Source organism: Herpailurus yagouaroundi, unplaced genomic scaffold (assembly GCF_014898765.1).
Source record: "Herpailurus yagouaroundi ecotype Mexico unplaced genomic scaffold, PumYag 29, whole genome shotgun sequence".
Taxonomy (NCBI): Eukaryota; Metazoa; Chordata; class Mammalia; order Carnivora; family Felidae; genus Herpailurus; species Herpailurus yagouaroundi.
Window position 1 is genome coordinate 62014244 of NW_024412377.1, and position 23154 is coordinate 62037397.

Below are 23154 nucleotides of genomic sequence, written 5' to 3' on the forward strand. Positions count from 1 at the left end.
GTACGGGTACAGAGCTTCGAGTCGACTTGAATTGAGATTTCAGATCTTTAGGCTATGTCATTTAATTCTTGAAGAGACTTTAAAACACTGTCTCCACTTCCTAGAGGAAGATCAGGTTCAGGGCAGAGAATGTCCTTGCTTATGGGGCTGCCACCAGATAGGTGGCAGAGCTCCAGTCTCAAGCTGGGTCTCATGACTCCAAGGCTCATGCTCTTTCCTCCATCCAGTAGACCAGAGCCCCCCCGTGGGGTATCTCTGGGCGTGATACTAAGCTCCAAAGGCTGCAGTGCTCTGAGAGCATTCCTTCTCAACCCCTAGAGCTGCAGGGCATTTGAGAGTAAGACACAGCCCGCGAGAAAGGTCCGTTGGATCCGAGGTTGGTAGTAAAGGGTGGAGGGAGCTTACGCTGTAGTCACTGAGATCTCGCCAGCTTTAAGCTGTTCCTTGGGCATGACCCCACTACAGATGAAGTCTATGGCTGTCACTCGTAGGTTCTCCCAGGCCAGTCCAACAACATACGAAAAATACGATGAAGCAATTCCTAGAGACAGGATGAGTAAAAAGCCAGAAAGTTGAAAGCAATCAAGAATACCACTCCACTTTGGGAGTCTGCTTTCCAGTTTACCCTACATGCACACAAAAAACGTTACTTATGGCCTGCACTATAATTCTTTCACATGGCTACACATAACCAAGAAAAATTCTTACAAACTGGATTAGGATTTCAGAGCATTTGATGTATGGGGTCCATCACCCCATCTTTGGGCAGGTAAACACCTTAAGACAGCCATGTACGCAGTCACCCCACATAGAAGTTTGAACGTCTATGAGGTCTCAGACCCAGCATCAAGAAAACCAACAGGAGCTTGGAGGCCTTGGAGCTCCCAGAATTTTCTCCAGCCGGAAGACCAAGTCGATCCTGGGCCTAAAGCCTGCCTTGCTGTAACGTGAACTCAGTCCCAGCACAAAAGCAGGCAGCTGGTCTCACACTCACAATGTGACTGAAGACGGTGGTCGCCAGCTCTTGGCTCCTTCCTTCCCCTTCCTCCTCCTTTTTTTTTTCAAACTCCTCCCTTGTTTGGTCATTTTTCCTAAAGGAACATGTATGGAGTCATTCTATGGGCTGGTGACTTTGTCACAGGGCATATCATTTAATTTGTCCCTTTTCTCTGAAATCTCTATTCTTCAAGTGTTCGGTGGCCAAACCTAGGCACAATATTTCAAGAGGTCGCTACTAGAAATGTTTCAAATCATGTTGGTTCAGGGATCACAATGCTGTCAGTGCTCCAGTGACTGACTTTAAAAGTTCCCAACTTATAAAAATTGGGTCTTTACATAATATGGATGTTCAGTTTTTCTTGGAAATCTACACCTGGCATTACAGGGTCTGCATTCCTGCAAGCCAATAGATTGTCTAGAGCTGGGGCATGTGCCCTCCAGGACTTGAGCTAGTGACACCTTCTTTTAGACATGGGGAAGCTAAGACCCCAAAGGGGGTATTGCCACACAGCTAATTAGTAACAGGGTTATTAGCCAGATGGCCCAACTTCCTTTTCTCCTCATTAACTAGAAAACCAACAGGCTGAATGGCAAAGAACCACTCATCTCTGATTGTATATCCAAGGAGCTTTACAAAACCTCTCTTAGAATCTCCATAATCAATATGGGATGCATTTGTAGCTGTCAATTTCTTGCAGTAACACCTCACCTACTGAGGAAAAAAGAAACTATTATTTATTGAACACTTATGTGACTGTAGGAGACGACTGGAGAGGTTAAGATCGTCTGACAGCTGAGGTCCTTCCCACTCTGCAGCAATGTTCGGGCTCAAGGTCTGCTGTTCATAATGATGAGCACAAATTACCAATAGTTTTTCACATTTAGCACAGGCACAGATTGAAAGACCTGTGAAAAATGAGTCACTACAAGGAAGGGCAAGCAATCACCTCAACTCCTCCCTCAAGGAACTTGCTGAATTATGGTAACCAAATATTACACAGTCATGCTCAAGGAGGTAAAATTACATGCACTCACATGGAATGATCTCCTAGAGAATATTAGATGAAAGGGCGCCTGGGTGGCTCGGTTGGCTAAGCATCTCTTGATCTCGGCTCAGGCCATGATCGCCGGGGTTCGTGGACCGAGCCCCGCACCGGGCCCTGCGCTGACAGCGTGGCGCCTGCTTGTGGTTCTTCTCTCTGCCCCTCCCCCCTCACACACAAACACTCTCTCAAAATAAAAAAAAAAAAAGTGTAAGATGAAAGTGTGACACAGCATGCTACCATTGATATTAAAAGGGGTGTGGTGATGTGTATGTGTGTGTGTGTGTACATATGATATACTCATATATGTATACATACACAGAGTATTATTAGCTGTTGAAGGATATACAAAAAACTGGATAATACTAGGGGACTGAGGGTCCAGGGTGAAAGGGAGGATCACTTTTTACTCTATGATTTGTACATAGGTTTGCTTAATCATATGCATGTTACATATTTTTAAAACATTTACAAGAAAAATGGATGGAGGCAATACTGTCTAGAAACACTCTCATCCCCAAAGTCCACATTACCAACCTGGCGGGTTGATGGGGGGCGGGGAGATCTAGTTACGCGGAAAATTCCGCTACCACGCAGGACTTCTGAGCAGAATCCCACACACGCAAACGGTATCCTTCCTGATTTAGTAACCAGCCAGTGGTGTGTGCATCCGTGAACGTGGACAACTCAACAGTCCCACGTCCTGCATTTACCGGGGTCAGGCAGCAAGCGTGCTTTTCACACCTCCACCTGCTTCTTCGAGAACCAGAGGATCCACTTACCCTCGGAGCCACTTGGGACACTGAAGGGGCCGTTTTCGGATTTTTACAGTAACTTGTGAAGCAGTGAAGAAAGAACTTACGGGGAAGCCAGCCCCCAGCTCCTCAGGTGAAAGTGAAACAAAAGAGCAAGACGCCCCAGCATGGACTGGTATTATCGCACACAAACCTCTCCCAAGTCAGAAAGCAGTTTGCTTTCAACCTCATTTTACAGAGCAGATGAGTTGTTGTTGTTTTTTAATCTACAAATTTTAATGGTACATCACTGAATTACTGAGAGAACATAACAGTTGGTTTTTTTTTTTTTTGAAAAATTTCTTAACAGAGCATCAGAGTATTGCAACACTTTATTAAGAGTATTGGCTTTGAATTAGTAGCTGAAGTAACAATTGCATGAAGCCAGATTAGGTGTACTGCATAATACTCATACTTGATTTATTGACATTACTTAGCAATTTATTGGACAAAAGTCAAACTTTTTGTTTTTTATTAAGCACATTCCACAGTACAAAGCTGTCATGAATAATATCTGTACAATTTAACAGTTTCAATAGCTGTTCAGACACAAATTTATTTCAAACAGATAATTGGCAAACATAATTAATTACAAGTTAGAATTAGACTATCCCAGTGCTTTAAAACATTAATATAGCAGTAATTTACAGTTGCTCAATTATGGTTAGCAAAATAAAGTCCAGAGTACGGCTGGGAATTACTACTATAATCCCAGAAAGTCAGAATTCCTTGGGTGCCAGAGTCCCCTGCTATAATTTAATAGGCACAATTCAAAGGTTGTGTGCATATTCAAAGGCCATGATCTCCCAAGGAACAAGAACTTCTATATTAAACATGCAAAAACAACAACAGAAAGTCCATTCGTTCAGAAGAATTGCCTCCTCCCCCGCCCCTCCCACACCCCCGGGCTCTCCTAACCAGTCTGATATAAAGCTGTAAGGTGGAGAGTGGTAAAGGTGAGAACTCACTTCCACAGCCACTGTCAAGCTTACAACATCTACCTCACGAAATAGAGATTTCCTTTTATTTATTTATTTTTTTACACTTGGAGACTCAACTTCTCAAAAATAGAAATTAATTTGGTAACATGTGGAAGGGAAGGATGCATTTTTAGAAAAGGAGAAAAGAAAAATCAAAAAAGCCAAGCCAAACCAATAAACAAATCACATACACACACTTTGATCCCCACACCGTTCTCAATGCAAAGGACAGAACAGAGCCCAGGGCCCTTCCCTTTAGTTATAGAGTGTGCTTCCACGGGAAGAGGTTTAGTTAACAGGAGGTTCTTATTGGTCCTTTAAAATGTTACTGACACTGCTTAATCTTTGGAAACAATGGCAAGGGGCAAACAGGAACCTAATATTGAACAAGGGAAAAGGAGTGCCAACCGAATGCCAAAGTCCTTTCGGTGCACGGTCGGCGTGAGAGTGCCATTCACACATTCGGGCTGCGGGGCACTCGGGAGCTTTGGGCACCTGCCAGGGCCACAGCGACATGTGACACCAGAGATGACGGCAATGGGATTCAGGAGCTTGAGGCTTTGCACCACACAGGAGTACCCTTCCCACTCAAGATGGGCCCCTGAAGCAACCTGCCAAGGGATACGGGCTCCAACACACGAGCAGGCCCGGTTAACATCCTGGCAAAGCCAGGATGCCTGAATTCCAGTGCCAGGAAACCCAGTCAACAGGGCCTTCTTGTTCCCCCCTTTCCAGGGTTACTGACGCACAGAAGAATGATCTTTGACGGTGAAGTCAAATGAACGCTAGTACTCAGAGAAGTACTTGGGAGGAAAAGAACGACAAAAAATAATGTTAAGGTACCTCTCTGTTGCATACGCTGCACAATGAATGAAACATTTTGTGTTAAACTTTAGAAACTACATTTTAAAAACAAGATTCCCGTTAAAACCACACACACCACACACATCCACACAAAGTGACAATGACAAAATAAAAATACCGTATGAATACTGCAGGAAGGGTTCTAGGTAATCCACATCAACCCTGGTATCAGGTTCTTGAGCCCAGCCCATGGCTAAGTGCGAACACACTCTGTATTAGTGTCTCAGGCACAGGGGCCCTGACTCTAGCAACCTTGAGGTTAAACTGTTATGTACATTATATCTACATGCGGATACAGTATTTTAAATTAGGAGGCAAGCACACGTGTAAAAGTGTTACTCTACCAAATATCAGGAGATGGTTGGGGGACAGAGAACAGTTAATAAAAGAAAAGAGCTATATTACCTGTTGGGAGATAATATAACCTGGCTTATAGTTCTTTAAATTAAAAGAAATTGGTACAGAAAGGAAGTGTGATCCAAAAAATATTACTAAAACAAACCAGAGAAATGTTTCCATTGTCCAACATGTTCCTAACACAGGTCAGAATTCATAATGACTTGGACGGTCAAAAGGAGAATGCTAACTTCTGAAAAGGAAAGCCCTGGACATTCTGGGTAGGTGTTTGGCACCCAAAATTTCACCAAAGAAGAATGCGGTTTCTTAGTATCAGACCAAAGTGCAAAGCAATATAAATTAGAGGCCAAGTCTTCTCTTGATGGTCGATTTACTTCTGTAAAACAGACAGACTGTACGTTCCTTTTATATGAACAATTTACATTTGAAGCATTAGATTTTGTTTTTTTTTTCACTGATGGGGGGAGGAAATGGGCTTCTGTTCTACTGGAAGTCGGTGAAGCTAAGGTATCCTTCTCAAAGTAGAGGCCGGAATCGGAGGTGAGAAATGTTGGTACTTGGAAGAGTTAGGCTGCTTTGCATCTACCCAGCGTCTAGAACCAATTCCAGCTTCATAACTCAGCTGCGAAGAACTCCCTTAGGCATTTGGTAGCCATGTAGCCAGTAGTTCAAGACTAGGAAACCCTGGGAAAACAAAACAACAAAACAAAACACAAAGGGAGTGTGGATGGATATTCTGGTTAGACATGGAGATATACACCACAGCCCATCCACACCCACACAGACATGCCCTTGTGCACACATAACACATTACTGATTTTCAAATATATAAAACATATAAAAATATTAAAAAAAATAGACTTTATGTATTATATAAAAATACATAAAAAATAAAAGCTGCAAGATGTTTTGAGTGTACTACATACCAGGCATCGTATTTATTTAAAACCACAACAATCTTATGAGGTAGAAACTATTATACCCACTTGACAAATAAAAGAACTAAGGCTCAGACACATTGTTTAGCTCAAAGCATTAGCCATTAAGTGACAGAGAGGGCATTAGAAGAGATGACTGACCCCTGTAACGTACATCTTTCAGTGCTTCCTGCTAAAAATTATGCATGTAACAAAATATGCTTCGTGTTAGATTTTATAGTTAGCATAATCTTTTATGACATCCAAAGCCTACAACGGCTGGTCTCATATCTGCCCGAGAGAGCCCTCATCTATCATTGTGAAACAAAAATATGCAAAAACTAGTAAATAAAGTATTCATTCTAAATAGAAGGCTAATAATCAGAAACTACTTCTTTTCAAAATAAATCATTTATAAAAGGACAATACAATGTAGAGGGAAAGACTACTGAATGCTAAATATTGTTTTGACGGTGACCTTGAGTCAGGGACACATTTTAATCATATATTCTACACTCATGCATGTATATAAATATGTGTACACACACACACACACACACACACACGCGCGCGCGCGCACGCACCTAAACTTATCATTACTATGTACAATGCAGGCTGACATTTTCTATTCTAAATTTCATCAAAACAAAGTCAAAATCCATTAGAATGATTTCACCATCACTAATGGGTCACAACCCTTTCCAAACACGGCACTAAACCAATAGCCTAGAAGATCTAAAAGTTACCTATATGTCTAAGATTCTCTGACAAAAAGAGAGAGAAAGAGATTTTTTTAAAAAGCTTGTATGTTTTTTTAAAGGAAACTTTCCTAAAAGGTTGTCTATTTTCATAAAGATCAAGAATCCTAATAAGCCTTTTCAATGAGTTCAAGAGAGATTTAATTTCATTCACCACAGCTTTCGCATGAAGGATCTTTAAGAGTATTATTTTTAAAACATTAACATCCACAGATAAGAAGTAGGCACTCTCAAACACTGCTGGCAGGAACGTAAACTGATTTAACTCTTCTGGTGAGTAACATGACTCTATGAACCAAAGTCTTTAAACATCATACCTTTAAACCTGACACTGCAGACATTTCTAGAATTTTATCCAAAGGTAATAAAGCAAAGATTAAGCTAAAAGAATGATTACAGCAGTGTATTTTATAACAGCTAAAAGCTGGGGGAAAACTTATGTACATAACAGGGCCCATGCAAACAACTGAATATTATTTTGCCATTAGGGATGGTGATTTAGACAAATACTGACATTACAGACAAGGAACAAATTTACAATAAAGGGGGGGAAAAAGCATTTTAAAAACATATACAGTTCTCAACCATAATTTTAGAAAGCCTGAAAGAATATCTACAAGGGAATGAATAATGATGAATCATGAGTAGGAGTTTATTTTCTTTTGGCTTATCTACTTATTCTAATTTCCTAATAATGATCTTATATTGTCTTGTAATAAAAAAGAGAACTACTGTATATATTAGCTCTTAGGAGTTAGTAATTTAAAAAAATGACTCAGCAAATAAATCTGTTGCTAACTTTCCTGACATAGAAATACTCTTACCTTATATTTTAGGGGTGAATATTTTACTGCAAGGTTAAATCATCATTAGGGTAGTGTTTCTTATTATGCATAAATCTTACAGTATCACATGGTAATAATTTTTTTCATGTTACAATAAATGAAAAGAATTTGGAAAAGAGCAGTAAAATCTATAGAGCTGACTGCCAAGGTTGTCAAAAGTAATTCACTTTGAAGAGACAAACACATTTGAGGTTTCACTGCTTGTGCTGCTTAAAAAGCAGATAAGATTTTTCCATTGATTTATAATTGTGGATCATAACAAGGGCAGTTGTTCTTACATTCCCAAAAAGGGGCGGGAGGAGGGCCTGGAAGAAGTAACACCACAGTTTCCTTTCTACCACAGCGAATGAGAGAAACACGATGGGTGACCATTATTCCATTTCTCAACCGAAGAAATCTTGTTCCTGGGCACTTTAAAGTAATATGTAAAAGTTGTCCAATTTGTGAAATTTTACTGTGTTCTAACATTCATCTAGTAAATATGCCAGAGAGGGAAAACATACTATGGATGTCTTGGATTTTACCACATACCTCTCTAAACAGAACGTGAAGACAAACACACATATCAAAAATACAAAAGAAAAAAAAAGCGTTAACCACTTAAGTTGTTCTCTGATACACCTATTCCCCTGAGACTATCCATTCCAGCTACAGTTGCCCAGGTCCTATTTTATGTGCCGCTCTTATGTGGAAAAACAAAAGCATAGGTGGGATGCAGCTAAAGCAATGTGTAGAGGAAAATGTATAGCTTAGAAAAGAAAAAGAATGAAATAAATTGAACAAAAGATGTGCAAAGCTGCTTTTGCAAAGCAAAGGGAAGCAAAGCAAAGCAAAAGTGCAATACTGCTAGGAGGCTGAATAAGACCTAAATAATAGAGAGTTCTACCATGTTTATGGGTTGTAAGACTCAACATTTGTTAAGGTGGAAATTCTCCCCCAGAATGATCTTACAATTCAATGCAGTGCTAACTGCATTTGACAATTCAAAACTGAATATGAAAACCTAAAGAATCTAGAATAGTCAAAGCAATTTTTTTTTTAAGTTGGAATATTTATTACACACTATGGTATTGGCGAAAGGACAGCCACATAAATCATGGACTTAGAACAGAGTCCAGAAATAGACCTACAAATAAATGGTCAATTGACTTTTGGACAAAGACGCTAAAGCAAATCTATGAGAAACGGAAATTCTTTTAATCAGATAGTGCTGGAACAACTAGACAGCTATATAAAAAGACCAGTGACTTTCTTATCTCACACCACACACACAAATTAAATGATCAAAGACGGAAATGTAAAAGCTAAATACAAAACTTTTGAAACTATGCCGGTCCAAACAGGAATCACTACTTATGTGTAACTATATGTTAAATAAAGTATGATTAAATACAATTAAACATTCAATTAAATTCAATTAAAATTTAATTTAAAACTTAGTTCCTGAGTCACACTGGCCACATTTCAAGAGCTCAATAGCCACAAGTGGCTATTGCCTACCACAGTGGACAGTGCACTTCAGAAAATGTAAACTGATGCAAGCCAGTCTTTGCTAAGGCTGGGATGGGGTCAGGCTTTGACTACAAAGGTGGCACAAGGGAACTTTTGAGGGTGACAGAAATATTCTTATCTTGATTGTGGAGGTATTTTCAGGTATACATTTGTAAAAACTCATCAAACGGTACACTTTAAACAAGTGCAAGTTTTGCACAAATCCTATCTCCGTAAAACTGGCTTAAAAAAACAACAGGGGCAGGGGCAGAGGGAGACACGTACAACTAGGTGACCTGTCTACCTAGGGAACGTATCTAGTACCTGACCGTGTCAGTTTAGATGATTTACTCCAATTTTTCACTGACTTATTATCTTTATGCTTGCTGAAGGTGACTGCAGGAATACCCTAAAACTGTATTTATCTACTTAAGGGTAAATTCTTGTGTGGCCTTGGAGAAAAAACACAAATATGTCATTTTGGCCATGGGTGTCACTTGCCCAACAAACATCAATGAGCGCTTACAATATACCGGGGACTCCAATGAACCCTGGAGCTCCGCAACACAAGGAGGCCCACGGCCTTGTGAGTGGGACAGGCGTGCAAACCATTTCAATATCAAATAATAAATTAAGCATGAAATGAAAGGGCAGAGGGGGAGTGGGGCTGTCTAGAAGCCATAATAACACAAGCAAGGGGAGGGAGATGGTGGAGGTCTGCACTACTGTAGTGTAATTAGAGACATTAAACAGAGTTCAGTCTGGCTGCAGCTAGGGTTTTGGAAGGGAGTAACAGGAGACGGGAGCATGGGGAGCATAGTGAGGACACAAGGTAACAACCAGATGCTCAAACTCCTGTCAGCTAATGTGAAGTAGTTGAACCATGATCCCGTGAACGGCAGGAAACCAGTAAGGCAGAGGACGGCAGAAGCAGGGCTTAAGATGATCCTAACTGACAGCAGAATGGAGAGCGGGCTGAAGAGGGAGAGGAAAGACCAGGAGGGAAACCAGTTTTCATCTAGGTCCATTTCTCCTTCCCTGTATCTTCCTTAGGATTTTGGGGAAGGGCGGTTGAAGCGCAGAGGAGCAATCACTCAAGAGATCCTTGCCTTCTTCCTCTGTAATCCCCCATTGTATCTATTTTAAGGCTCCATTCAAAAAAATGTAATAATTCTGCCATACAGTTTTTTCAACTTTGGAAGAATCCATCCAGAGAGAAGGTGGCAAGGCAGATAGATGGTCACTATCATGAGAAATAATATGAACGCACTTGGGACCAGGAACAGTAACTATGTATGTGGCTTACAGGTTGTTACTGCTCACCTCCCACATCCAGGCAGACACTGCCAACCCATCACAGCATTATCCCTTGGGGTCACAAAGTCCCAGAATCCTTCCAAAGGCAGCACTCCAGCCAGGCACTACTGATCAAACTCAGCCAGGATGAAGAAAAAACTTATTTGCCATTCTTGCAGTCCCTTGGTTTATCACTAATCGATGGCAGAGGCAAGACTGGAGGACGGCAAACTTTCTTAAAGAGCTGTCTAATAAATATTTTAGATGTCACAAGCCATATGGTCTTTGTGGCATCTAGTCAACTCTTCCAATGAAGTATGAAAACAGCCACAGACAATACGTAAACAACTGAATGTGGCTATTATAATAAAATTTCATTCATGGACACTAGAACTTGAATGTCATATAATTTTCGTGTGTCATGAAATAGTACTCTTCTTCTAATTTTTTTTCAATTATTTAAAAGTGTAAAAAACTGGGGCGCCTGGGTGGCGCAGTCGGTTAAGCGTCCGACTTCAGCCAGGTCACGATCTCGCGGTCCGTGAGTTCGAGCCCCGCGTCGGGCTCTGGGCTGATGGCTCAGAGCCTGGAGCCTGTTTCCGATTCTGTGTCTCCCTCTCTCTCTGCCCCTCCCCCGTTCATGCTCTGTCTCTCTCTGTCCCAAAAATAAATAAACGTTGAAAAAAAAATTAAAAAAAAAAAATAAAAGTGTAAAAAACTATTCTTAGCTTGCTGTAGCAGGGGAATAAAATCAGGCAGTGGAACAAATCTGGACTCTGCCTATAGTCCGCTGACTCTTGGGTAAGACAAACTTCCTGGACATCTGTGTTTTGGGCCTTAGAGTCTTAAGTAAGAAGTATTAGAAATGATGGTAACCTGGTGATCTAAGGGCCCTTTTTTTTTTTTCTCCCCACAATTCTGCATCTAAACTTTCTTTACACTTTTAACATTTAATGAGCAGAAAACATACAATGATAAAGAGCCACTAAGTAGTAAGTAATATTTTAAAATAAGTATGAATTTTATTAATCAGTCTTTACATACATATATACACAGTAATACAAGTAGGTACAAACCAATTTATTCAATCTGTAAAGTTTAACGTGCACAGGATTTACTGGCCCCCTTGCAAAATATTCAGAGTTGGAAATACTGCTCCAGATGAACAGGGTCATCAGGTCCCAGGACACAGCCAAGTAAGGCTTCTCATCCTCTAGACTGGACACCCTTAGTAATCAAAACATGCCATCATCAATGGTTACAATGGATCTAACTCTTCCTGTAACCAGAGCAAAGGACTTTGCCTCCAGGGTACCTGCTGTATCTAGTGGACGAAGAATGGGTTCTAGGGGCTCACTCAACAAAACACCTTTCTTTCATTCCTCTTCTAGGGGACAGTGATGGTGGGTAGATTATACCAGGGACAGAGGGGGAAGTTTGAGTGTTTGGCTGATGTTGTTTTTTTTTTTTTTTTTTTTTTTAAATAAAAGAACTGAAAAACAGGAAAGAGAAAAAGGAGATTCCTGCACCCCAAAACAGAATCTGAAGGACCCTGCCTGTGTTAAACTGACAGGAAATCATTTAGGAAATCAGTTTCTAAAAACAGGAATCACACTGTCTGCCCATGTGAAAACCCACAATATGTAGGACTCTGATTTAGATCTTATTTTAATGTGACCATAAAGATCTAGTCTTACATGAGAACTGCAAAGTTGACACAGCTAAAAAACACTAATAACTTTGGTTCCTGTCGATGGGGAGCCCAAATCACAAAATTCCCCCAAAGGGAAGATGAATTCAATTAGCAAGATTAAACTCACCTGAAACGGGTAAAGTGCAGACTGTTATCTGGAGATGTAAGTGTATGTTCTGGAGGGAGAACGGGTCTCATTCTGGGCACTGGGAGGCACATTTAAGAAATCCCAAATCAAAATAGTGTCATCATGGGAGCTGCTGATGATCTGAAATTCATCAAACTGTAGCCGAAACACACGTCCAGAATGTTCCTGTGAAATGTGACAGCTTGATGAGTAAAATGAGACCTTTACAATCCCTCATTTCTACCCGTGCTCTGGCGCAGGCTGAAAATGCAGCTACTTATCCAGGCTTACTGAATGTTCCAGAGCTTACTGATCTTTGTCCTTCACCCCAGGGACAAAATTCTGGCTTTTCCTTCTAGGCCTCTTCTTTAAATTAATCTTTGTATCTGAGATCCTGGCTCATTAATGTGTCAAAGAAGAAAAATTATGTGATCGCCTCACCAAAGATCTTGGAAAGGTGAACAACAATATTTAATACCCATTCTTGATACACTGCAAAAAGGACCAGAAGGATAGTGTTTTTAACATTACCATGAATATCTATTTCAACCACAGCCAAACTCAAAACTAATGGTGGAATGTAAGAAGCATTCTCATTAAAATCATGAAGAAAACAAGAATGGCCCTCACCATAGTTCTGCATGTTCTAATCGATGCAAGAAGCAAAGAAATAGAATAAAAGGTAAAGCTACGAAAAATACGAAAAATCTATCAATATTTTCAAAAAACTGTCTCCTCATTAATATAACAAAAGCAACCAGACTACTAGAAATAATGAGCCTGCTAAAGATGTTAAAACAAGATTTACATAAAGTATTTTTAAATGCCAAAGCAATAATTCACACAATATAGACTGAGGAGAAATTCCATCTTAATAATACAGAAATGTGCTGTATTATAAAAATTCAACGTAACCGGATACCCGTATTAAGAACTCTCCCAAGGGGCACCTGGGTAGCTCAGTCGGTTAAGTGTCCGACTTCGGCTTAGGTCATGATCTCACAGTTCGTGGGTTTGAGCCCCGCATCGGGCTCTGTGCTGACAGCTCGGAGCCTGCAGCCTGCTTGGAATTCTGAGTCTCCCTCTCTCTCTGCCTCTCCCCCACTCATGCTCTCTCCCCATCTCTCAAAAATGAATAAACATCTAAATAAATAAATAAAAATAAATAAATAAATAAACAAACAAACAAACAAATAAATAAATAAATAAAAGAACTCTTCCAAATCTATAGGAAGGAAATACTTTGAGCTCTACGAGGAAACCAATCCACCTACAAATGAGGATGTCTGCTTTCATGTTTTAAGTTGTATTAATGTTCCTTAGGGAAGAGCTCACTGTAACGTCAATGTCAATTACTCTCTGATTTGGGCTAACCAAAATGAACAAAACAGTGCATTTCTCTGAAGGCACGCTGTGAGATACATAAGATTTCCTGTGACACAGCTGGGCAGGTCCATCTACAGGAGGCCACCCTCCAGCACGGGAACCACTCCCACTTCAACAGATTACCTACCACCAACGTGCGCAAACACAACGTGCTTGCTGGGGCTCGAGGGTCCAAAGCAGCTTGCAAGTCCCAAACTTTAATTTTCCTAGAAAAGAAGACTGCGATTAGTGGGAAAGTTAACATTTTAAATTTTTTTTTTCAACGTTTTTATTTATTTTTGGGACAGAGAGAGGCAGAGCATGAACGGGGGAGGGGCAGAGAGAGAGGGAGACACAGAATCGGAAACAGGCTCCAGGCTCCGAGCCATCAGCCCAGAGCCTGATGCGGGGCTCGAACTCACGGACCGCGAGATCGTGACCTGGCTGAAGTCAGACGCTCAACCGACTGCGCCACCCAGGCGCCCCGAAAGTTAACATTTTATATATTGTCGAGCACTTCCTTGATAGAAAGGAGTGCACATGAACTGCTAGTATAAAAGCTAGCGGAGGGGTGCCTGGGTGGCTCCACTGGTTGAGTATCTGACCCTTGATCTCGGCTCAGGGTGTGATCTTGCAGTTTGTGGGATCAAGCCCAGCATCGGGCTCTATGCTGACAGTGTGGCGCCTGCTCGGGATTCTCTCTCCCTCTCTCTCTGCCTCTCTCCACTTGTACTCTCAATCTCTCTCTCAAAATAAATTTTAAAAAGTAATAATAAGCTAATGGAGAACATGCTTATGTTTTTACAAATTACTTAAACTAATTACATCTGATTTTGGAAAAAACAAGGACCTACACATTCTCAGGATTGCTGAAACTGTGAAGAAATATTTTTAAGGGAGATAAGAAAACAACTTCATGCTATCTGAATTCAGTTCCTGACTTGATAATCTATGTCACCAAATTCATTAATCGGGGGCTCTCTAGGGCTGAGTAGGTGCTGCTGACAGAAACTAGGGCTCTCTGGGAAATTCCAAGGATACCTTTCTTCAAACTAAGCAAATGCTGAAAGTTAATAATAGGAGCATAAACAGACCAACTAATCTGTGAGTATATACAAGGTCACCTTGAAAGGTTTACAGTTGCCACTTGCTCATTTAAAAAGTCACGAGGCTTTTTAAAGAGTATTTGTTCAATTAACCAAAAGGGGAAAGGAAATGTATCGCCGAACACACACACACACACACACACACACACACACACACACACACAGAGTTGGTTTAATTTAGGGCGAAGGCAAAGAACTGAATTCCCACACAACCTTTACAATAACGGTTAAAGGTGTAAGCACAGGAGTTACAGAGGCTCTGCTAGACTTGGGGCAAGACTGCTCATCCTTCTGGGACAGAGTGGCCTCACTTGATCAAGTGGTACGGCAACACCTGCCATCCACCATTACACAGAAGGGACCGGGCACAGAACTGGCAGATACGTAGCTGCTTAATATTCAGCACTCCTTTTCCTCTAGATACCATGGCAGCAGTGCACTTAGAAACCTGAAATACATACCCATCATAGGCCCCACTGACAATCCTCTTGTTATCAAACCGGATGCATCGGACCAATTCTTCATGTCCCTCTAGGACTCTTAAACAGGCACCACATTCGATATCCCATAGCCTTGAATGTGAAACAGATCTCTGTGAAACAACTTCCCACACATGATTCACACTACCTGCCCCGTAACGTGACTTTCACTCTCTCCTGAACTTTGTTTCTATCTCGTTCCCAGTCTACACCGTACACAGAGAGAGATATGCATGTACATTTATACCATTTGTACATTTTAAAGCACTAATTTGGGTAGAAGCCTTACTTCTCATTGTATTTTCTTTTACTCAACTGGAAACCTTTTTTAATCACATGCATGTATTACTATTTAAATAAGATCAACAAACAACAAACTTCAATATATTTAGTTCCTAGGCATTCTTTTGATGTCTGAATTGATTAAACCATGTAGCCAAATGGTCTAGGAAGGGCTTTTCCGGGGGAGATAGGGACTGCAGGCAGGAGAGAAGAAAAGACATGATGTGTGTGGGCTGGGGGAGGATATAATACAGTCAGGAGGGTAGGCTTCCACCCCAGGCACTTCTAGCCTGGAATCCAGGAGACCCACTGAAGTTAGAACCAGTGGACCAATAATGGTCTTCCTCTCCTGATGAGGTTTAGGGACACCCCTCCTAGGTAACACTCCCGGACACGAGGGTTGTCCAGTTTACACAGTCACAGTGGGAGCCTCTCATTAAGTATATGAAGTGTCTCAGGAACATGAACCCACACACTATGCCCAGCCTTCTTCTCGGTGTATGATTTACAGAACAGTTCTGAAAATAAAAATTTTTTAATTTTTCTGTCATCATTGATTTTTCTACATTGTTTATAAACATAAATCATAGCAAACTAACTTGTACAAAACAAAGTCAGCAAACTCATTCTGTAACAACATTTTCTTAGCCCCTCTCCCAATAGCTCTTACCATATACCCAATGAATATTTTACCACAGCCACCCTCAGCAAATCTTCTCATCAGTGTCAGTGACGGTGGCTTCTCTAACCTACTGTGAGCAGAGCCATTCAGCACTGCCACTGACTCCAAAGTGGTTCCCCTCTATAAACTATAAAGGAATATACATTATTATTTTGTAAAATCTCAGAGATTCCGGTGAGAATGGTAAGGACTATTTACTGATGAAATATTAAGTAATATAAAGCATGATGGATACAAGAGAACCAAGATTCAGGGTCAACTGACTTTAATAATATCTTAAAACTTAAAAGGATAAAGAAAACTTGCAGCAGTTTCAGCTTTATTGCTGTTTTGTTCCCTCCTTCCTTCCTTCTTTCTTTTAAAAATCATCTTGAAACCAATCTTTATTTTGCCCAAACATTAAACAATTTGATTAAAAAGAAAAAAAGCTACCAGCATATGTTGGGACAATGGAAAAACGACTTGGGATCAGTGAGTAGATATTTAAGGGAAATTCTTAACAAATACAGTGTTTATGGATAGTCAGATTTATTAGAAAGCAAGGACACTGAGTGCTGGGAAGAAAAAAGGGAGATAAAATAAATGATGAAACAGGAGTGGATGATGTTGTAGTGTAGCCTCGGGTGAGACACAGATAAATCAAGTACACTCCTCCCACCTGTTAGTGAGGCAGACAGGAGCTCACAGATAAGGGAAAGTAGAGAGTCAGGCTGGAGCGTCCTCTCTTCTGAGGAGTTCTGGTATGAAGGGATCTTGGGTGGAGTTTATGTCATAAAACGTGTGTATTGGAGGAGTCAGTTTACCCACTTCAGTTCACAGGACCAAATGGACTAATAAAAGTTACCTATAGTTTTCTTACTTGAAGTATCTCTAAAGGCTCCAAGTCTTTTGAGCATCAGGACTGGGGCAGGAGTCAAAACTATAGCAAAAATCAGCCTACTCTGTCAGCACACCAGCTTCTACTCACCTTATGGTATTATCTGATGATCCACTAACAACCAGCCGATCCCTGTACTGGAGACAGGCAATGCCTCGCTTGTGCCCATTCAGAGTACGAACAAACTCACAGGTGCTCGTGCTCCAGACCTGCATAACCAATTAATAATACTTTAAGAATAAACGCCGAAAAGTCCCCTCACAATATACCTTTTTAAAAACATCAGAGCTTCTAAGAATGACCAAAATACTTGATTATGAAATCTGGTTCAGAAGCTGGGGGACAGACTGGCCAGCATACAGTTTTCTTAGCTGCAGAGTGATAAAACAGGAATGAAACACAGAGGGAAGCTGTGAAGTCTCCAACCTTGAGATATTCACAAAGAGAACATCTCCTGGATGGTTCAGACATTCACTTGCCTAGAGGGAAGAGTGTGGGCCAGATTTTATGTTTTCATGCCAGCTGACATGTCATATCCAATGTAACTGATGTGAAAAAGTTTCACCTTTCACATCCTCTTCTTTTCCAGCATAGTTTCTTGAACAGCTCCATTTGTTTTGACACATCACTCCTAATATTATGTATGTGGAATAAATAATCCCTCTTTTGTGAAACCATCTGCAAGACTTAGATGTTCACAGACACACTTAATATATTACAAGCCAAATAAGGAGACGCAAAGCAACCAGAGTGCCCTGAATTATTTTACCAGCTGCGTTTGTAGTTGAATGGGATAACTAGATCTCCACATGCAAAAGAATGAAGTCGGACCCCCAACTCACACAATATACAAAAATACAATTCAGAATAAACCAAAGGCCTAAATGTGAGAGCTGAATCTATGAAACTCTCAGAAGAAAACACAGGAGTAAATCTTTGTGATCTTGGATTAGGCAATGGTTTCTCAGACAGGACAATAAATGCACAGGGAACAAAAGGCAAAAATTGATCAACTGCACTTCATCAAAATTAAAGTTGTCTGTGTGGCAAAGAACATCATCAAGACAGTGAAAAGAGAAGCCACAAGATGGAAGAAAATATTTCCAAATCATTCACCTCTTAAGGTACTTGTAACCAGAATATATGAAGAATTTTTGTAACTACACAGTAAAAAAAAAAAAACAAAAACAAAAAACAAACAAACAAAAAACACCCAAATAATCCCATTTTTTAAGTACATGAAAGATTTAAACAGATGTTTCTCCAAAGAAGATACAAAAAAGGCCAATAAGCACTGAAAAGATGCTCAGTATCATTGGTCACAAGGGAAATGGAAACAAAACCCAGAGATAACCACTACACAACTACAAGGATGGCTGTAATAAAAAAGACGGACAATCACAAGTGCTGGCAAGGATACGGAGAAATCCTCCAGGCTGATATTATGCAACGGCTGCTCTGTAAAAAAGGCCCAAACCCTCCTGACTTCCAGGCAGTGATCTTGTTCCAACTGGTCTGACTGAATGGTAAGTGAGTTACTGCACACAAACCCTACTTGTTCAACTGCCAGACCACTTTATCTAAAGGTTGATGCTACCTCTGTGATGTGTGGGGCTAGATACTAGATACCAGAATGCCACCTAGTGCTGGTCATAAAAAGAAGGTTTTTTGATCCAGATTCAAATGCTCGTACAATGCTGGTGGGATTTTAACACAGCATAGCCACTTTGGAAAACGTTTGGCAGCTCTTCAAAATATCGAACCCAGTTACAATTCCAAGAGAACTGAAAATGTATGTCTGTGCAAAAAGTTATACACAAATGTTCATGGCAGCACTATGTTTAACAAATGAAAGGTGCAAACAACCAAGATGCCCATCAACTGATGAACAGATAAACAGAGCGTGGTACATCCACACAATGGAATTTTCTTCAGTCGTCAGAATGAATGAAGTACTGACACGTGCTAAAATATTCATGGATGAACCATGAAAACACCACATTAAGTGCAAGAAGCCAGACAGAAAAGGCCACATATTATAGGATTACATTTATATGAAATGTCTAGAAGAGGCAAATCCATGGACAGAAAATAGATTAGTGATTGCTAAGGACCAGAAGAAGAGAACAGGGGTTGACTGTCAGTGGGTAGGAGGTTTTTTCAGGGGGCAATGAAAATGTTCTGAAACTAAACTATATTAAATGGCTAACACTGTAACTACATTAAGGGGCACTGGACTGCATGCTTTAAGTGGTGAAACTCACGGTATGTGAACTATATCTCAAAAGCTAACATTTTAAAAAGTTAAAATGGATACTGGGATCAGACCTGCATTTACTACATCCTATGACTCACCATAGACTACAACCATTTGTCTCATGCCTGCCACCCACCATACGCCGAGCTTCTTGAGGGCAGGGATAAGTCTTATTCATTATTGTATCTCCAGCATCCAGCCTAGGGTCTATGGCCAGGCATAGATCATTAAGTGGATTAATTCAAATGAAGTGAATTAAGTGAATAAATCAAATCTCAGCTCCGCCACTAACTAGCTGTGTGGCCTCCAGCCCAGTTCTTCACTCTCTGAGCCCCATTTGTAAAATTGAGGCAATACCTTCCTCAACAGAGTGCTGGAAGAGATCAGCGACAGGGTAAGGTGAAGCTCCTAGCACACAGTACATGTTCCACAGGTTAGTTCTCTTCCCCTTAAACACGTGATCAATGGTGTTATTTCATGAAATAGAAGGCTGCTCTCCATCGTGGACCCATGACCCTTTCCTCCTACCTTGCCTGTGATTCCAGAAGCATGAAGAATGCGATTGCCTCAAGGGCTCAAGCACAGATGAAGGAGATTACAGATCTTGCCCAGTACCAGGCTAGTAAAGCCCACCTCTGCTTCCTCTGTGTTTGAAAAGGCACAGGAGGAAGCAGAGTTATGACTAGTAGATACACTTACTTTGATGGTTCTGTCACCAGAGGCAGACACGATGTATTTATCATCAAAGTCTACCACATTGACAGCAGCACGGTGGCCAACCAGGACACGGCGTAGAGTGATATCGGTAGCAGAAGCCATGTCCCACACAGCAATGGAGCGATCCTTGGAACAGGTCACCATAAGTCCATTGCTGAAGCGTAAGTGCAGTACAGCCTCATTGTGGTGGATCAATGTGTTCAGAACTTCACCCGTGTTCACATCCCAGACTCTAGAGAACAGAAAAGCACAATGCATGATTACTGAGACAACCAGGAAGAGTCAGTGTCTGTGCCCTGGGCCCATTCTTAGTAGTAGGCTAGGGAGATGTAAGCTTCACTTGTGACTGGGACCTCACACCCAAGACCATGTTTAAAAGGAGCCCCCAGAAGCAATTATTGTATTTGCTGAGAAGTACTGAGAGGGTTTCAAAAAAAGAAGGCCAATTATGGAGGGGCCTGGGTAGCTGCTCAGTCAGTTAAGTGTCTGACTGTTAATTTCAGCTCAGGTCATGATCTCACAGTTCATGTGTTTGAGCCCCACATCGGGCTCTGCACTGACAGTGCGGAGCCTGCTTGGGATTCTCTCTCTCCCCTTCTCTTTCTGCCCCTCCCCCATTCATGCTCTCTTGATCTCTCAAAATAAATAAATAAACTTAAAAATAAAAAAGGAAGAAAGAAGGCCAACTCTGGCTCTGTCCGGGTTTAGGTTTATTTAACATCAGGTAATCAGGGACAGTGAGGACAACAAAATGATTCTTCAAGTAAGTGGGCTTGCAGGGAGTCTGAGATGACAGGGGAAAGAGGCTTCATAGCTGGGGAACTGAGGGCAGTTTCCAAGCTTAAGGCTCTTTTTGGCCTCTGATAGGTCTCAGAGTCCATTACTTACCATTGCACACTAGAGACTGTAAGTCATGACAACTCATCAATTCCCACATGCATCTATTTACCCAACTGCTTTATGGACAAAGGCAATATGGCAGCTGCTCCATCCATGACATATAAGGTTCTCAGGGGCAGCCCTTTCATGTCACAGCTTTTCTGTAAACCCAATCTCCTAAGAGGACAAATTCACACAGACCAAAGGAGGAAAGTCACAGGCTTCTGTGCAGAAGCAGTGCCTGAAAAGCACTGAGTCAGAGAAAGGACACTAGCATGCTGGTGACTTTTCCAAATGTCTGGAGCATGGTCTCCCAGGAGAAAGCTAGTCTAACACTAGGTAATATTTCCTAGTACATTTCCATCTCTATAACATACAACAACGAGCATAGGACCTACTTAACAAAAGGTGGCTTTCTAGCCTGCTTTGTTCAAATAAACCCACACCTAAAGTGGTTTTGAAATACAGCATATAAAACATATACAAAGAATGTGTGTCCTTATCCCCGAAAAGGGTGCAGTCTCAGTCTTCTCAGACCAGCGAAGCCAAATCACTCACCTCACTGTAGAGTCTGAAGAACCAGTCACAATGACACGTTCATCATACTGGAGACAAAGGACAGAGCCAGTGTGTCCCGTTAACACTTTCAAACATTCCAAGCTGGTTTTATCCCAAATCTATGGAGACAAGATCAACCACAAACAGTGATTTAGTATATCACCTTCTGATAAATGTTTCTGTCTCACCTTACTTTCTGAATCACAAAATAGAACAAACCTGCATTACAGTAAATAAGAGCAGTTAAACTTCAAACAGGTGGAAAATGACAAAAAAAGGGAAGAGGCAATATCGAATAACTTCCAAAACAGATGTGCTATTTTGTTTACTTTGTCCCTCTGACTATTATACTTACTATACTTAACAGCCTTATAAAGGGAATTTTTAAATAAACGCTGAAACAGTGTGACAACATTAAGAGCCTTTAAAAATGCATATCTCTAACCCATTATGATTACTTACAAAAATTTTAAAATGAAAAATGTTCGACATTTCAGAAAAATTTCAAAGTAAACTGAAAAGCTTTTAATGAGAGAATATAATGCTTCGTTACAGTTATGTTTTTTAAAAAATAGAATAAAAGCCATCTATATGGTGATATAATCAATAGATTTAAAACAAAAAAAAGATGAAAAGGAAAGATAATGTTAATAATAGTCGGCTTTGTTCTCTGAGTGTTCTTTTTCTCCCTTCTTTTGATCTTTCCAATGTTTTTCAAGTTTTCAATACTCCCCACATATAATTGGGGATAGGAAATCATTTAAAGATTGGATTGTTAAAAATAGATCGTGTGAACCTGTTTCTTCCTTCGTAAAATCATACTGTCATAATTTGCAGCATCCCTCAAGTTTACTACAAATAGCCAAAACAAGACATTTAACTGTCTTTCTACAACAGCAAGACCTGCTTCTAATTTCTGACCTATTAGAACCATGGTTATCTTGAAAGAGTGATTGGTGATCCAGGACTGGTACAGAATGAAGGACAAAAGGTTTCCAACCACTGTTCTAGATGATCTCTCTAAAGTGCATCTCTGCTCTACTGTTTATGTCTCGTAAATAAAATGCATGCCTATTTTAAACATGGTGTGCCTCTATTAACGGCACTCTTTTAGAAACACATCCGATGTAAATGAAACGCAAGCCTGTGGTCAGCCTATGCTCTGACAAGGTCCTTATAAACCATTCTTTTTTTTTTCTTTTTAAGGTGTGTTTATTTATTTTGAGAGAGAGAGAGAGAGAGTGCACCCATGCGGGGGAAGGGCAGACAGAGAAGAGAGAGAGAGAGAGAGAGAGAGAGAGAGAGAGAGAGAGAGTGAGTCCCACGCAGGCTCCACATTGTTGGGTCGAAGCCTGATGCAGGGCTTGAACCCACGAACCATGTGATCATGAGCTGGATGCTTAACCAACTGAGCCACCCAGGCACCTCCCTTATAAAACATTCTCACTATTCCTTAAAGGATAACTGCCCAAATTAAATAGTAACATATGTCACTCTTGCCAGAGTATATTTATGGCTGCAGGTTATCAGGGCTACTGATTGATAAGTATCACATAAAAATAGGGTTCTGAGGTCAAATATATTTTGGAAGTGGGGAAACACTGGGTATCTCTCTCCTGCAGACCTCAGAGTCTTTATGTGCTACTCTATCCTGTGAATTTCTAAGGAGATACAGCATGCCATCAGCTTGAGGACAGACTAAAAGAAATTATTCAGAAAAGAGTGGGGGGCAGGGGGGAAGCCTGGAGAAAATGTAAGACAATAACAAAAGATCTACTATTTATGTAA

General features: G+C 40.7%; 1 protein-coding gene across 10 annotated transcripts in view; it reads right to left on the minus strand.

Moving 5' to 3' along the window:
* Positions 1-3085: 3085 nt before the first annotated feature.
* FBXW11 (F-box and WD repeat domain containing 11) overlaps positions 3086-23154 on the minus strand; it is a 122414-nt gene continuing 102345 nt past the window's right edge. For 5 of the 10 annotated variants that reach the window (XM_040444946.1, XM_040444914.1, XM_040444905.1 and 2 more), the window contains 7 exons: positions 21367-21485; positions 19912-20161; positions 17046-17164; positions 15097-15207; positions 13678-13756; positions 12165-12350; positions 3151-5721 (listed from right to left, as the gene is read on the minus strand). In XM_040444946.1, the coding sequence (XP_040300880.1) occupies positions 12189-12350; positions 13678-13756; positions 15097-15207; positions 17046-17164; positions 19912-20161; positions 21367-21485 (840 nt within the window). In that variant the 3' untranslated portion in view covers positions 3151-5721; positions 12165-12188. Of the gene's footprint in view, positions 5722-11344; positions 11572-12164; positions 12351-13677; positions 13757-15096; positions 15208-17045; positions 17165-19911; positions 20162-21366; positions 21486-23154 lie in introns of those variants that run through there. The other 5 variants (XM_040444953.1, XM_040444921.1, XM_040444929.1 and 2 more) reach the window with 2 other exon arrangements.